The 16,248-nt window shown below is 56.8% G+C and overlaps 1 protein-coding gene across 3 annotated transcripts in view; it reads left to right on the top strand.

The window, feature by feature from the left end:
* The first annotated feature begins 5,629 nt into the window (after window positions 1-5,629).
* Window positions 5,630-16,248, top strand: part of ADGRA2 (adhesion G protein-coupled receptor A2) — a 33,116-nt gene continuing 22,497 nt past the window's right edge. For all 3 annotated transcript variants that reach the window (XM_036899173.2, XM_036899172.2, XM_036899171.2), the window contains exon 1: window positions 5,630-6,316. In XM_036899173.2, coding sequence (XP_036755068.2) covers window positions 6,057-6,316 — 260 coding nt within the window. In that variant the 5' untranslated portion in view covers window positions 5,630-6,056. The remainder of the gene's footprint in view (window positions 6,317-16,248) is intronic.

Here is a 16,248-nt window from a genome sequence, read left to right as displayed (position 1 = left end):
CTTAAGACAAACAGCTGGGGATCATTCCAGACCCATGTTCCTCCTGCCCAGCTGGAGTGTGTCAGGGAATCTGCTGGGTTCGGCTCCCGCCTGCGTCCGGGGTCCAGTCTCTCCTCACTCCCTTGACGTCCTCCTTCGTCCAAGATGCCAGGACAGTCTCCACTGCCTGGCCTCCTGCTCTCACACCTGCCACCCTCAGCACAGCAGGCAGAGAGGAGGCGGAACCATCTAATTCAGGTCAGATTACTCCTCTTTTCAAACCCTCTAGGCTTCTCTTTTCATTCAGAATACAGTTCAAATTCCTTCCGGGTCCTTCAGTGCCCTGCATGGTGGGGACGTGGGGCCAAGGGTGCTATTTCTCTCCCCCTGCTCACTCGCTCCAGCTCCCGCAGCTCTGGTCCCTTATTTATTTCTTCCTTGACTGGGCACAGCAAGTGCTCCCCTACCTTGCTGCCACTTGCTTGTCCCTCTGTGTGGAATGCTCTGTCCCCCAAAATCCACATGACCTGCTCCCGCACTCCCTCTGGACTCTGCTCAGAGGCCACCTTGTCCTTCTTTATTCCCCCCCACTGCTTACTCTTGCTTCATCAATCTTCTCCCTGTCTACTAGATTTTATATACGTGTTTGTTTGTTTACATATACTCTGTCTCCGTCTGCTATCCTGTTAGCTCTATGAACAAACTCTCTTTTGGTTTACTGCTGTATCTTTGTGCCGGAAACGGTATCTGGCACATAGTAGATGCTCAACAAATGTGTTTAAAGAAATGACTCAGACCTCAGTAATACTTTGTTGAACAAGATAAATAAACATCTCTTCTATTGGTTAGGCACTAAAACCAGCTGGGAATCATAGAAATAAGGAAGAGAATTCCCTCTTCATGGACTTTTCATTCTAGTGGAAGAGTCAAATATGTAAACAATGAACTACTACCTAGGATAAAACTAAGTAGGTACCAAGAAGAAAAACAGCACCCAGCCCTCATAACATTGACTGAGTGCTTGAATGTGCCAGGCTGGGGTGTTCTCCAACAGCTCCTGAGAGTCCTACAATTTAATTCGATTTTGACACTGACTCCTCAGAGTTACACAGACCCCACAGGGTAAAGGCTCGGTGCCACAAGCCTGCCCCCACTTCCGACGCCGGCTGCAAGTCTCCGGCCACCTGCACTTGTGGCAGACCGGCTATACATCAGGAGTGTTCATGAGCCCCTCTTAAGTTTCTATAATTTACTAGAATGGCTCCCAGACTCAGGAAAACACTTTACCTACACTTGCTGGTTTATTTTTAAGATGGAACTCAGGAACGTAGCCAAATGGAAATGATGAACATGAACAGGGCAAGCCATGGGGAGAGGAGATGGAGCTGCCACAACCTCGCCAACTGGGTCACCTCCCAGCACCTTGACGTGGGCACCAATCCAGAAGCTCTCTGAGTCTCATTGTTCCAACGTGTTTATAGACCTCAAACTCCAGTACCCACCACCCCACTCCACAATGTGTTTCCAGTGGGTGGCACTGAAAGTTTCATACCGCTAACCACTTGGTCCTTCGGGTGACCAGCCACATCCTGGACGGAGTACCAGCCGAAGCCATCTCACTAGCATAAACTTGGGTTTGCTCAGAGATGCCTTATGAACAACAGAAGACACACTTATCACTCAGGAAATGCCAAGGGTTTAGGAGCTCTGGGGTCAGGAACCAGGATACAGACCAAATCTATTTTTGTATCATACCACACAGGCATCATTTACATGTAGTTGACTTCATCATCATCATCATCATCATCCTCGGATGTCAATACTATTTTTATCCCCCATTTCACAGATGAGAAAACTGAGGCTCAGCAAATTAAATGACTAGCCCAAAGTCACATGATCAGTAAAATGGAGAGCTAGAGTTTGAATCCAGCTTCGGAAGCCATGCTCTTCGCTACTGTGCTCCAAGCATGGAAGGTATTCCATCACCTGGGAACATGTGAGTAAATTCACTGAAAGGGTGAGTCAGCTTTTAATAGACAGAGATTATGACCCTTTCCTGTGGCAGTGTCTTATATGTGGTCTAATCTGAGCCCAAAGGGAAGTACTTGCAGGCCCAAATATTTACCTGGGAGGCTTCCCACAATTCTTACTCATTCCTCTGGTTGAGACATGAGGATTTCTCTGTCATGAGCACCCTGTGTGGCTGCCCCAACAGGACAGGTGCTTAGCACAGTCCCAGGTGCAGGAGGTACAGGACAGGAAAGAAAGCAGAGAGCTTAGAGGGCCTCCCAGGAGAGCCATCCTGGGAGGGAGAGAGGTGGGAGAGTGGGAGTGGTTTTCACAGGCCCTGTGGCCCCCCCATCTGTCTAAACTAAAGGAGCCCCATCACATTGACGTTATCAATCCAATTATGGGCCATTACCTCATCCCCTGCTGTCCTGGGTCTGTGTTAGGGTCTTGCCTCTGAAAGGCAACAAGGCTCAGAGGGAGCTAGAAAACATAAGAACTAACAGGGGTCACCAGGGGTCACCGGGGCTGGCTGGGAGGAGCAGCACCTGGGACCTGAGTCTTATCGCTGCCACCTCCGCTCACCTTCTACACCTTCCCGCAGACTTCCTACCCCTTGCTTTCTGAGACCGGCATACTGAGGCTCCTTCAAAAGCATTGCCTTCCTCCACTCTGTTAGAAGAATAAGGGCAGGGGGCTAGTTCCAACACCAGCCATGGTTTGGACACAGGGATCTTAAAGGTTTGGCTCAGAGAAGGCCAGGCAATCAAAATGAGAAAACCTGAAGTGGAAACGAAACTGGGTGAAATTGTTGAAAGCCCTTCCCATCCTAGAAATTATAGAGTAGGACGATTAAAAATGTAGACGCTGGAGCCCAGAGGCCTGGATTCAAATTCTAGCTCCATTACTCCCCAGCTGTGTTTCCGTGGGACTTCACCCCCCAGTTCCCTGCCTGTTAGAACAGTCATCCCCACCCTGCTGTGAGGACTATATGAGCTGAGTCTTGTAAAAGGCAGTCCACAAGTGCCTGCCCCATAAGAAGCACTCAGGAAGTAGATTTTAGCTTTCCTGAAGCTCAGGTACTTCCGTGACAGCTCTGGGGGCTACCAGCATCTCGGAGGGAAAGGACACTGACACTTTGACCCCATATTCCACTCTCAGCTGCTCCTAAATTGGGGGTGGGGGTGGGGTATCTGGTCTATAGTCTGGTAAGAGGCCCCAGTCACTCCTTTGCAAGGGAGAAGGAATCAGCATTGAAGTTGCAGGAAAGAAAGAGGGTGGCTGGCAGCTAGCACCCACAGAGGCAAACTGCCTTTGAGAGGGTCACAGTGGATGTGAGGCCCCAGACCCTATAGGGAATAATCATGGCCTAGTAGAGTCCATGCCCTAGACTGGACCAAAACTTTTGGTAAGCCACCTCCGTCTTGCTTCAGTAGGGTTAATTCAGCCTGTGTCTGTTATCATGGGACTTAGCCCTACTCCACTGAAGAGTTTATCACACACTATTAGGGTGTATTTAATTGCTGAGATCCCTAGGCCAATTTCCTGAGGCTAGGAACTAAATTGGACTGTCGTCTATATTCTAGCTCAAAGAAACGTTGGACAGAAAGATTTTCATTCCACCCGGCACCTCTGAAGACAGATTAGCAGGAAGCTTCATGTGGAAAAGCCTTGAGTGGCTCAGCGAAATGAACAGACAGGGAACCGGGTGAGTTCCCACCCCTGGCTCTTTACTGCTTAGTGACTCGGTTTCCTCATGCAGACTGTAAAGTGGGGAAGTAACTCCTGCCCATTCGCCTCCCTGCGTGGGTACAGAAGCCAGAAGTGATGGCCAACAGGACCGAACAGCATTGTGTAAATGTCTCCACCCAGCACCTCATTCCTTCCTACCTGTGGGGAGGCACCTTCTTCTTTCATATCACTGGAATCAATACAGCCTCAGAGAGTGGGTGTCACAGGGCAGTTCCTTTCCAGACTTTTGAGTGTCTTGATTAAACAAAAAGAAATGACACAAGAGTTGTGGCACCCAGACCTAGGCCTGGCCTCCTCTTTCCCGTGAGTCTTGTTCGCCGGGAATGGGAGGGTTGGAGGGCTGACCCTGCCAGTGGGCGGAGGCTCCTCGCGACCCTGCCTGAGGAATGCAGCCTCCCGCCTGCCGCCTGCGGAGGCTCCTGCTGGGGAGCCATTCCCCTCGCTCTACCTCCATTTGCAACCTCTATTTATTTATCTTTGGAAGTCAAGCAACCAGAGCCTGCAGCCAGGAGAGACTTGTGGAGCCAGAGAGGGAAAGTGAAGAAGCCAGTGTCTGGGCCCGGCGTCTGGACCGTCGGACAAGGCAAAGGAGCCGCTTCCCTGCAGAGGGGGTGGGAGACTCAGCTGAAAGGCCACCATCCTGGAAAACGTGCCCACACACCAGGAGCTCCAAGAACACAGAAAGAAGGCGGCTGTCCTTTGTACCGTTTTGGTGCTACAGTGAAGGGTGTGGGGCGGGAGTGCTGCCCAGGAATCTCCTGACCCAGACAGCCTGCTCCTTAGCAGCAAAGGCTCTTTTAAGTGGCAGAAAAGTCAGCCTTTGTGGGGAAACCGAGGAAGCAGACATACTGGGCCACCCTTCTCTTTTCCCTCTGCCCCAACTGGTTTCCCAGCTTGCATGACAGTCCATCTAAGACCGTCAGGCAATTTTCATCCTATCCCTAGCTGTTGAGGTCAGACCCTGCCCCAAACCACTTGCCCTCTCCCTATGGAAAGCCCTTGCACCCTCCCTGTCATTCTCATGCCATCGCTTACATTCACAGACAGGGGGCAGGCGGGGCCCATGCTGACCCCAGAGATCAAATTCCCCAGATTGTTAGGGGCTGTGTCCAGAGCCAGAAAGAGCTGTCTAGAAAGGGGTCCCGTGGCTCACAGCTCCGAGCTCTTTCTGTACCCTCCACCTGGGCACACATCCCTGCTTTTCCTCCTCTAGGCTCTCATTCCCACTGCCCCCCAAACACACACACACACACACACACACACACACACACACACACACACACACACACACACACACTGGGATGTGGAAAAGGTAAGAGGCCAGATCTAGCCAGTCGCCTTGGCCTTTGACCCCTTCTTGGCCGAATGACATGCACTCCCCACCGGGCGAGGTCAGTGTCAGCGGAGGAGGGTCTGAGCCTCCGTAGACTCCAGCTTGTGTCCCGCAGTGGCTGGAGCAGGGCTGAGATTGAGGGCCGCTTCCACACTGGCCCATAGGGTCAGGGGCCAAAGATAGCCGAGCCTCAGCAACCTCAGAGTGGTTAGCGAAGTTCAGTCCCGAACAGGGGCACCAGACATCTCTGGCCAAGCCCGCACGTCAGTCAACTTCCCAGAAGTGTGGGGAAGCAGCGAGCAGGGAGAGTTTTGTGAAAACGTGCTGGCAGCTGGCTTCGAGGTCGGGGATGGTTGGTGGAGAGGAAGAGTCGCGGCTCGGAGAGGGGCGGGAGGGAGAAGGAGCCTGGCTTCGGGAGGGCGCAGGGCTCCCGCGGGCCGCACGCGGGCTTGCCCACTTTCGCTCCGAGGCGGGCAGCGGCCTGGCTGCGCATCGGGAGGCGCTAGGGCCTCGCGGACGGACGAGCGGCGAGGGGAGGGCGCCTCTCGGGGGGCGGGCGGGGGCTGGCGGCGGCGGGAGCGGCGCCGCGCCGAGCTGCCTCCATCCATGGCCCGGAGCGGCGGCGGCGGCGGCGGCGGCAGGAGCCCGGCGAGGTCCGCTAGGTCCCAGCCCAGCGCCGAGCGAGCGGGCGACGCGGAGGGGCGCCGGCGAGGAAGCGCCGCGCGGAGACTCGGGCCGCGCCGCCGGGGGCCGCCTGTCCCGCGCTGACAGCAGCGCCCGCGTCCTCCCCGCCGGGGCGCGCGCCGGACATGCCCCCGGGGCGCGGCAGCGGGGACCCCGGGGCTTGCCTCCGCCCAGGGCCCCCCGCCCCGCCCTCGGGCGCCCCCGGCCCCCGCTGAGCACGCCTCCCGCACGGCCCGTCCCTGCCGCGGGCGGGCGCGCAGACGGGCCCCGGCGCTGTCGGCCCACGCCGGGCGATGGGCTGATGGGCGCCGCGGGACGCAGGATGCGGGGGGCGCCCGCGCTCCTGCTGCCTCTGCTGCCGTGGCTTCTGCTCCTGACTCCAGAAACCCGGGGCGCGCCCGGCTGCCCCGTCCCCATTCGCAGCTGCAAGTGCTCGGGGGAGCGGTCCAAGGGGCTCAGCGGCGGCGCTCCCAACCCGGCGCGCAGGAGGGTGGTGTGCGGCGGCGGGGACCTCCCGGAGCCTCCCGAGCCCGGCCTTCTGCCTAATGGCACCGTTACCCTGTGAGTAACCCACCCTGCCTCGCCGGCCTGAGTCCCGACGAGGGGACGGATGGAGACCAGACGGGAGGGGCGGGAATAGGGGGGCCAGGACATGCTGCCACTTCAGAGACTCAAGGGCAGGCCTGAGTCCAGGAGCCGAGAATGGAGGCTTGGGGAAGTAGGGGGATGATTAGGGCTCCAGGGGTGTGGAGGGAGGAAGGGGTTTTGGGGGACGGGTGCGCTCCACGGGGAGGCACAGCGGGCGCCCACTCACCTACACAGGTGGTGGGGAGTGCGCGCTGGCGGGACGCCCACGCCCTTCGAGTTTCCAGCCCGGGCTGATGTTGAGGACTTGGGGGACCCGAGGTGGGTGGGTTGGGGAGAGGCTAAGGAGAGACCGACACCCGGGGCCCAGTGGGTGGCCATGGTGGTTACTGCCACGGACGCGTCCCTGGCCCGACTGGAGGAGGCTCCCGGTGCACCCGGCGGGTCTGGCTTCTCCAGTGGAGGGCGCCCCATTCGCCTCCGGAAGCGGCCAGCCCCGCCGCCAGCCAGGCTCCGTAGGGCAGGCGGGAGGGTGGCCTCGGAAATCTTCCCTTGGGATGCCTGCGCTTCGGGTCTGAGTGAGACCCCAGTGTCGCGGTCCCTCCCAGGCCCCTCTCCTGCCGCCCACTTCTGGGAAGTCGGCTGTGCGCTGGGTCCCGCGTCCCTCCCTCTTCCGTCTCTCCCCTGGATATAACGGGAGTTTGGCTGTTTCTCTATTGAGTTTTTGGCGCAAAGACTGCGAAGAAAGAGACGTAGCTGCGGAGAAGGCGGCTGCCTCCCACCCTCCTTCCGTCATCCCGCTTCCTCTCCCGACCAGGGCCTCACTTTGCTGGTTATAAGCGCGGCTCTTTGCGTCGCAGCCCGACCCCAAGCCTCCCTGATGGGCGTCTGCAGTCCCCGCCACCCCAAGAACCATAGCGACCCCTTCCCAGGGTGGCGATTTCCTGCGCTGACCACGTGCTCGAAGCTCCACTTAGGAGGCCGTGGAGTGGAGGGTCCAACCTTCCTTTCCTGCTCTGGATCCGGCCTACCAGCCGCTTCCCCTTCCCTGCCCTCCTGACCCCAGTGGCAACTGTTTCCCCATTGCCCCTTGCCCGGAGTTGGGGCTGGCTCACAGTCCATCTGATTGTGTCCAGAACAATACAGTAACGCCTCTGGTTGGGTGAGTTCAGAGGCTGCCTGCTTCCTGACAGGACACGACTGGTCAGCCTCTGACGTTGGCTGCCTGGCCTGCATTTTCCCCAGCTGGGGTGTGCGTGTGTATGTGTGCATTAGGTGGGTGGAGGCAGTGTGTCTGCTGCCTCCCACGTCCCAGCACCTCAGGGATATGGCCACAGCCTGGGAAGGCAGCTGTGGTTACTCATTCCAGACCCCTCTGAGGGTCCCCTGGAGTCGAAGGGTCCAGACAGGCCTGGGCATTCCCCAGCCCACTCAGTTCTGGAGGAGAGAAATGCTTGCAGTGTGGAACAGTTGGACCTGTGTCTGTGTGAGTCCCCCGGGCGATGATAATTCAGTTCCGAGAAGGGGTGTGTGCGTGCATATTCTCGTGGCTGTGCTCACACACATATGTGGGACATTGCCCATATTTCTGTTTGTTGGGATGAAGGAATCCTAGCATACTGAAGGCAGAAAGAAGGGGGGAAACATTCAAAGGGGGCTTTGCAAGACCTCTTAGAATGATTTGGCAGCCGGTGTGTTCCAGCCATGGCTAATTCCAATGGATGCGCTCCAAGGACAGAGCAGGGCCAACTCTTGGTGAAAACGTACTGTGACAGGGTGGCAGCAAACGCGACTTCCAGCTCACCTTCCCATCCCGAACCATCCCCGGAGGGGGGGCCCCCTTTCTTCCAGGCCACTGACCCGGAGGGCTTAGGGTACCTCCCAAAGGAACAGCACCCCCAGCCTGGCTGGACATCCAGGCAGGGCTGACCCAGGGAGTGTGACTGATTCCCATCCTCGGGCATATTTCTTCGGCTTTCACCCCAGGTTTCACATAACCCTGATCCTGATTGCTGCCCTCCGCCCCCCACCCCAAGCTGGTTTCTAAAGGAAAAAGTACACATGTTCTTCAGCAGAAGCTAGGCGGGAATTCTCTCCAGGGCTCAGTCCCTCAGCACACCCAGCCCTACCCAACATGCGTCTTAAGGGGAGAAGAAAGAGAAGGGCAAGGAGGGAGCTTCGGCAAGATGCTAAGAGAGCAAAAACCTTCTCCACACCCTCCCAACTCCTCTCACAATTTTCTTCCCCACGCATACTTCCCCTATCACCTTTTGCCTGTCACCTGGTGCCAGCCAGACTTGAGCCCATTGGTTTTGCACTGTGGCTTCATCCTGCCTCCTCCTCCCATTCACGTCCAGATCCCCTTCATACACCAATCTGCCTGCTCGCCAGGCCCTTAGGAGACTTGGGACTCCACCTTGGGACTGTTCAGGCAAAGAAAATGCTAGATAAGCTGTCAGTCTGCGAGAGGCCTCCTGTCTCTGGCTCAGATGCCTCAGAGCAGTTCTAAGGCAATTCTGTGAACAGCTCTGTTTACCTCCACTCTGCCCTGTTATCTCAACTTCTGCCTTCTGTTTTTGTGGACTCTGTGCCCCCTCTCCCCAACCTTTGCCTTTTCCCCCGCTAATGGATTTTCATGTGCAGCTTTTCAGGAAAGCAAGACCCTTGGTTTCCTTCCTGGCCCATCTGCCCACACCATCCCCCGGCTCCCAGCCCAGCTCTCAGGGCAGCCGTGGGCCTGTGCTCCTGGCCGAGCAGGAGGCTTCTGGAGCCTCCCCTGAGGGGAAAAGTCTTATTACAGGAAGAACCTGGGTGTGAGAGCGCGATGCAGACCACTGTGGACCCCCACCCACCCTGGGCAGCAGCTGCTGGGCCTGTTCTCTGGCTCTCAGCTCTGTTGTTAGAGGGGGAGGCGGGATCATAAGAATTTCAGGCAAGGACTGATAATAGAAAACTCCAGAAGGAAACTTCCTATGAGGACCCCCCAGGACATGAGTCGCCCCTCAGAGGATCTCAGCCAGTGTCATAAATCCCCACAATGTCTGCGCTGAAAGGGTCTTAGAGATCAGCAAGTCCAGGCCCCACATCCACGTCACACAGCTGAGTAAACAGGCCAGGAAGGGAGAGGGCCAGGGTCTCGCTAGTAGTGGTCACACAGTGAGTTGACACCGGTGTCAGAATCAGCTGGTTGGGTTCTCAGCATTCCTCTCAGGTGAGGGACTCACCCTTCACCTGCCTGCACTTGGGACCCAATAGACCCAAAAGCTCCTCTTAAAAAACAGTTCCTTCCCAGCAAGACCCAGGCTCTTCTGACCGGGGAACACTCTAAGGCTGGGGCACAGGGGGCAGACATGGGACGGGTCACTCCAGATTCTCCCAAAGCCCACGAACTCCCATCTGCTTGGCCTCCCATTGGAGGGTGGGGGCTTTGCCCACCACATAGGCTACCCACATAGGGGAGAACGGGGATTTGCCACACAGCCATGCCTAGTAATCGCTGGGTCCTTTGGCCATGAGTTTGGTGGCCTCCTGGAGCACCAAGGAGGGATGGGAGGCCCTTTCCGTTCCCTGTGCTTGTTCCAGCCTCAGGGAAGAGGTCCTTGAGCCCACGTCCCCCTCTGAACCTCCAGCTCTGACTCCCCTCAGTGCCGCTCACCCCTGCCCCCAAGATCCAGTTAGAGGATTTGGACCCAGTGTACCAACCGCCTGCACAGGCGTGAGGGGAGTGGAACGATGCTGGCTGGAGGGGCGGACCCACGGGGGCCTCCCACCCCCTTCCCTCCCTTCCACCCTCGTTCCCCCATATGGTTCTCATAAGGTCTGGGCTCAGAGACAGCAGCCAGAGGAAGTGGCTGTGTACAGAGAGCTTTTGTGAGGGAGTGGAGGGGGGAGGGGGAGAGAGCAAAGGGAAAGAAGGAAAAAAGAGGGGGCAGAGGTGGGGGAAGCCCAGAGACCCCAGCACCCTCCCTTGCCCTGAGCATGGTGCCGTCTCAGCTGCCGCAACCCTCTGTGGGCTCCCAGACCCCTGCCTGTGCGAAGTGGGGGTCCAAAAGAAACCCAAGTCCCTCTCTGATTCTTCCCACCCATCTGGAGGAGCTGGAGGCAGCCAACCCCTTCCGGGAGGCCTTGGGAACCCCTGCCCTTAGGGCTCCCCCTTGTGCAGGGGCTCAGGGTCCCATCTCAGGACAAGCTCTGGGCAGACAACAGCCCTGTGAGGTTCACTGGGTGAGCCCTCATTGCACCAGAGAGGCTGGAGAGGTCATCGAGCCGAGCTCCACAGAGCACCCCTGTGATTCGGCCCCAGTGCTCCCAGCACCCACATTGGGCTCTTTGGCCCGAATTACTCCCAGTTCACGTGTGGACCCAGCCACTCCTGATCTTGGCCCAAGGCAGTCGCTTCCTTCTATCTACCATGATCACCCCTCTGTTGTGGGGGCGGGAGCAACCTCTAGTCCTGGGGGCAGTCTGAGAATTGCCCCCAAAGGCACAGGGGAACCAGTGTAATTTGAACCTAACCATAAATTGACCCTTAAATTTGGGGTCATGTTTTTAAAGAAAGAGACTGTTTCCAAGTTTATGCCACATGGGAGTCATTGGGGTAAGAATGCTTTCCTGAAAAAGTCCCAGACATCTCTGAGTTGATCCCTGTCCTTCCATTTAGTGGGCTGTCCTCACCAAAGCCCAGAGAGGGCAGGGGAGTGCCCCAGTGCCACACAGCCTGAACCAGGACCCGTCACTCCCCCGTCACTCCTGATATGGAGACCACCCCTCGCCTCCCTGGGACCAGAGAGCAGAGGAGGGAAATGGCCCTGGGCTGGGGAGCCCAGAGGAAAATCCGGTGACTGCTAGGAAGGGGCTGCTCAGAGGGGCTGTTTATTTTCATTCCCCCAGCCCAGCCGCTCTGTTCTATTTAGAGCTCAGACACGACAGGACAAAGCTGCCTCCTCCCCTTCCTCCCTCCTCTGGGGCCCCCATCCTTCCCAAGCTCCAGAACATTCCTTCGCTTTTAGGACCGGGTGATGGGGGTGGGGTTGAAGAGGAGCTGCGGAGTAGCTAACTCAGGACCCAGCTTCCCCAGCCCTGTGAGTGGGGAGAGGCAGGCTGGGTGTGCAAGACGGATGGGGCCAGGTGAGGGGCCGGGGCGCCAGCCTGTCAGAGAGGAGCAGCTCCAGCCTGACTGGAGGGGCCGGACATCTCCCAGCTGGAGAGGGAAGGGAGGTCCGGGCGCCCCAACGGCTGTCTGCCTGCTGGGAACTGTGTGGTGAGGCAGAAGCTCTAGACTGGAGGCTGCAGGAGAGCAGGGCGGGAAAGGCCGTCAGCTCTGCAGAGTGGGCGTCCTCAGCCCCGGGCCTTCTTTCACCGAGAAGAAACCCCTCAGAGCGGGGCTGACCTGCCCAAGGTCACACAGCCCCCAGCCGGGCCCTGCCCACACCGACAGATCAGACCCTCCGTGGGGGCAGGGCGGGGAGACGCGCTAATCCGCTCCCTCCGCGTGGACGCAGGCGCTCCCCCCAGCGGGAGCGTCCCGAGTGCCCGTGGACGCCGGGGACCGCTGCACGAAGTCACCGTGCACTCCAGGTCGGGAATCAGGCAGCCCAGGGCTCTGAGCATTCTCCCCGTGTTTCCCCTCCTCCTCTGGCACCCCGCGGGGCTTCAGGACAGCAGGTGTCCCACAGGGGCTGTGCCTCGGAGTCAGGGCAGCCGGGGCGGGCATGGGTGCCCTCCTCACGGTGCCGCAGTGGGCTCTGCTGAGACTGGCTCGGGGACGTGGTGGCAGGGGAGTGAAGGCAGGAGGAAACTGCCTCCTAAATTGGGAAAGACGGGCTTTGAGGTGAACTCTCAGTCCACTGGCCACCCCACCCTCCATGGAGCCCTGCCCCTCCAGACGCCCATGTCTAGCCCCATGCCAGGAGGACAGAGGCCTAGCATACACATCAGGGCATCGAGACATAGGATCGCAGAGCAGGACAGGGTAAGGGCCCTGGTGCTCACAAGGAAAACCTCTGGGGTGGAAAGATGAAAGGGCTAATTTATACTTAGGCATAAAAGGTGATAACAGAGTGGTCCTTTCAGGTTTAGTTGTATTTGAAAAGAAACCCACTTTCTTCACGCAAAAGCTTGGCCCCCCACTGGGGAGATCCTAGGCCCTGTGCAGGGGAAGTGTCCGGTGGCCTGGGAGAGACTTCCCGGCTTCTGCCAGTCAAGTGGATACATGCGCATCCTGTCCGGACACCTCTCCCTCCTCCTTCCGTGAACGGGAGATTATAGACACCCTGTCACATTCATGTTCATGTTCACCGTACCGGTGGACCACACCAGGCTGGGCACACAACAGGTGTTGGTGTGAGGTCTGAAGAGCAGATGAGCACAGGTGTGGGTGATTACAGTGGACTCGGTTCCCTGTGCCCAAGCTAAGGTGCTGGGGGCCCCCAAATCCCCATTAAGGCACACCAGCCACCTACCACAAATACCTGTAGCCCCTTTTTTCAGGCTGCAGACACACCCTCAGGGTACTTTGGCAGAGCCCTAGACCTCCAGGGAGTGCCCCCAAAAGCCACCACCACCTGAACCATCAGGGGACACTGATCTCCCATGGTGCCCAGGGCTTTTGCACATGTCCAGGGCCCACAGAGACATCTGAAAACCTAAGAAATAATTCACTGCCTTCAAAATATAAACACTAAAAAATTGAAATTAATACATGCTTAACTCAATAATTGCAGGGTTGCTGGTAGGAATAGATGAAAACTATTTATCCATTAGCAAACGGTGTTTCATGAGGGAGGTGGTGCACTCCAGTGTGGTGGAGAGGACAAAGGGGCTCCAGCAGTGAGACTCGCCACAGTGTTGCACTCTCAGGCTGAGGGCGGCCCTCCTGCAGCATCCTGTGCCGTCCTTGCAGGCTGCCCTTCATGTCCATCCAGCCTCACCGCCCCTGTACTTCCCTGCAATCCCCCATCCCTGCTGGAAGCCCGCCCTGAACACCTGTTAGGAGGAGACCAGGGTAGGGCTGTCCTTCCCCAGCTTGATAGGGCCATGTCCTGAGATGGCCTCTGATCTTAGCTTTGAAGCTGGGCTGTCCAGGCAGGGCCTGAGATCAAGGTCAAGAGAAAACACCACCTTGGACTAGGTCCCACGCATGGCCTGGGGCCAGCTGGCTTCCTCTTCCCTAACCGCTCACCAGGGCACTGTGTCTTGGTGGTGAGCAGGCAGACACAGGAAACTGGGGCTGGGGTGGGAGGACCTTGGTGAGGGCCTAAATCCCAGGCTCAGACTCCCTGGAAAGCACAGACTCCCCCCTCCACTCCCCGTCCAGGCATTGGTCCTTGCATCTGCGTGTGTTGGGATGGAGCAGGGTGCTGACATGTTTGGCTGCCTTGCACATGTGAGAACCATTTAGTTCAAGCATGTGCTGGCCCTCTGGCCCATGGCGTGGTACCCACATGAGCCCCACAGGGTCATCTTTGATGTCAGGCTGGGATCTGGGGAGTTCTGTGGCTGCCCAGAGGCCACCAGGCCTCTCTGTAGACGCCAGCCATTCTCTCCCTTGGCCTCCAGTCTCATTAGTGGTAACTCTGCTTGCTTCTCTTCCCTAAAATAGGACCCTACTGGGAGAGAGTTCTGGAATGGACTCGGTGTGCCCCCTTTCCATGGCCAGATTTCAGACTCTGGGGTAGAGAACAGGGGACTCCAGGGATTGTCCCCACTTCCTGTGAAAATTGGATGTTGGGGCAGTAGACAGGGAGGAAGGAAGGGGGGAGGCTGAAGATAGATGCCAGGCTGGGCAGGCCCAAGGTCTGTGAAGCCGGCTAGCATGGCTGGGAAGGAAATCCTCCTGGCTGGCTCCCTGCACCCTTGCAGGGCGAAAGGCTGGTGCAGGCTGAGGACATGTCCGTCCAGTGGCGGTCATGGCAGTGATGGGGTTGAGATCAGCACTGTGTCTGCACACTGGACAGAACCATGGGGCTGAGGCTCCCTTCCTCCCTGCCAGATTGTTGGGGCTGCCCTACCTGTTTTCGCCCCCTTGAGACAGGCTAGTGTGGTGGGCATGTTTGTCTTCCCATTGGATGGGGCAGTGTGTGTGAGTTCTCATCTCTCCCCACCAGCAACCCTGTAAGTGCCTGCTTCCTACCTGCCTATACCCAGGCCCAGTCCAAGCACTTTCTGTCCCAAACCCTGCCCTCCCCTCCCTAGCCACATCCATAAGGGAGCACAATGGAGGCCATTCTCTGGACAATGTGGGTCTAAAGTAAAATTCCTCAACCCTAGTTAGGTGGTTAAGCCCCAAAGATCAAATTTTGGGTATTTGGGGACTTGAATCGTACGGAGATCTGCCTGCAACCTAGTCCAAGGAGTGGAAGTGGGCGAGGATCTCATTTTAAGATTCTCAGAGCTGAAGTCTTCCCACCCGCAAGAGTGGGCTGTGCTGACCCCCCATCCCATTCTGCCCTCTCCCCACCAGCACAACAGAGGCTGCCTCAGAGAGAGAGGGGCAGGGCCCCGGGCCCTGGGCCCGGAGGGGTGTGGAGCTGGGTGGAGGGCCAAGGATGAGTTGTTCTGGGCTGCCGGCATGAGGGGCTGGTCCCAGTCCTTTGTCCTGCTGTCACACCACACAGAGATGCACGCACACCACCCTGGCTGCCTCAGGATCTCTCAGCAACCCAGACTTCCTCCTGGGATGGCCACATGGGGACTAGATAAGGGTTAAAGTCACTAAACACATGTGGCTCTTGAGCCCTTGTAATGTGGCTGGTCTGAATCAAGAGGTGCTGGAGTCACAGAATACCCACTGGATTCTACACACTTACAGAACAAAACAACAAAGGAAAATATCTCAGTAATTTTGCATATTGATTACATGTTGAAATGATGACATTTTGGATACTTTGGGTTAAATAAAATATAATGTCAAACTCAATTTTTAAAACGTGGCTAATAGAACATTTTAAATGGCATATGCAGCTCAAATGGTACTTCTGTTGGCCAGTGCTGAGTGAAAGAATTTGGGGTATGTGGAAAGGCTTCAAGGGTTAAAGGCCAAAATGTCTCGAGAATGTGGGGTATCCCCCCAGCACCACCTCTAGACCTGTCTGGACAGGGTTCTCAAGTTAGCATCCCAGGTTTTCGTCTCTGGGATTTGGAAGGTGGAGAGTTTTAAAGGTTTCTGTTTTCAGTTCAATGATCTTTAAACAAAAGTCTTCCACTGGTAATTTTGAGATAATCTTTTATTAGAAGGCATTTTCATAGTGTAAGATTTTCATTTGTGAAGTCAGCGTTTCTCAAACTGGAATCCTCAGACATCTTCGAAGGAAATCAGACACAGTTTTCCTTCCCTTTACCAAGTCCATACCCTACTCAAGTCCGAGGAATGATGTTCTGGGGCCTCCCCCTCTGTGGAAGGGCTGTGATAGTCTGGCAACTCTGTTCCTCAGCCCTTCCATACCCTTCTCTCCCCAGTGTCCCCACTCCTTCGTCATCCCATCCTTTCCCTGCCTGCAAACCTGTGGGGGTGGGGTGCTGGATGCAGCCCCTGGAAGAGACCCTCAAGATTGAGAGGAGGCTGAGACAGACGCCCTTTCTCCACCCTTGCCCCTGACCTTGCAGGACCCCTCCCTGACATGACTAAGGGTGCCAAGGGTCTTCTTACCATCTTTGACCTTTAATGCCTCTCTAAACCTCAGATTGGGCATCTGTGAAAGGGGTGAGCTAGAGTTGAGGTGAGGAGGGCTTTGACTGCACAGTCACACCATCAAGAGCCCGTAACCACCGAGGGGGCCGCCCCAGCCTCACCACGGCCTGAATGAGACCATTAGAGGCCCTAAGAACTGGCAGGGTTATGATTTGTTGTGACCGCGTGTCATGCAAAATAAAGACACCCTAATCCACAAAGTGAGAATAAAGGGGTTCAT

This window comes from Manis pentadactyla, chromosome 7 (genome assembly GCF_030020395.1).
Source record: "Manis pentadactyla isolate mManPen7 chromosome 7, mManPen7.hap1, whole genome shotgun sequence".
Lineage (NCBI taxonomy): Eukaryota > Metazoa > Chordata > Mammalia > Pholidota > Manidae > Manis > Manis pentadactyla.
The sequence above is the reverse complement of the archived record's forward strand: the minus strand, read 5'-3'. Positions and strand labels throughout refer to the sequence as shown.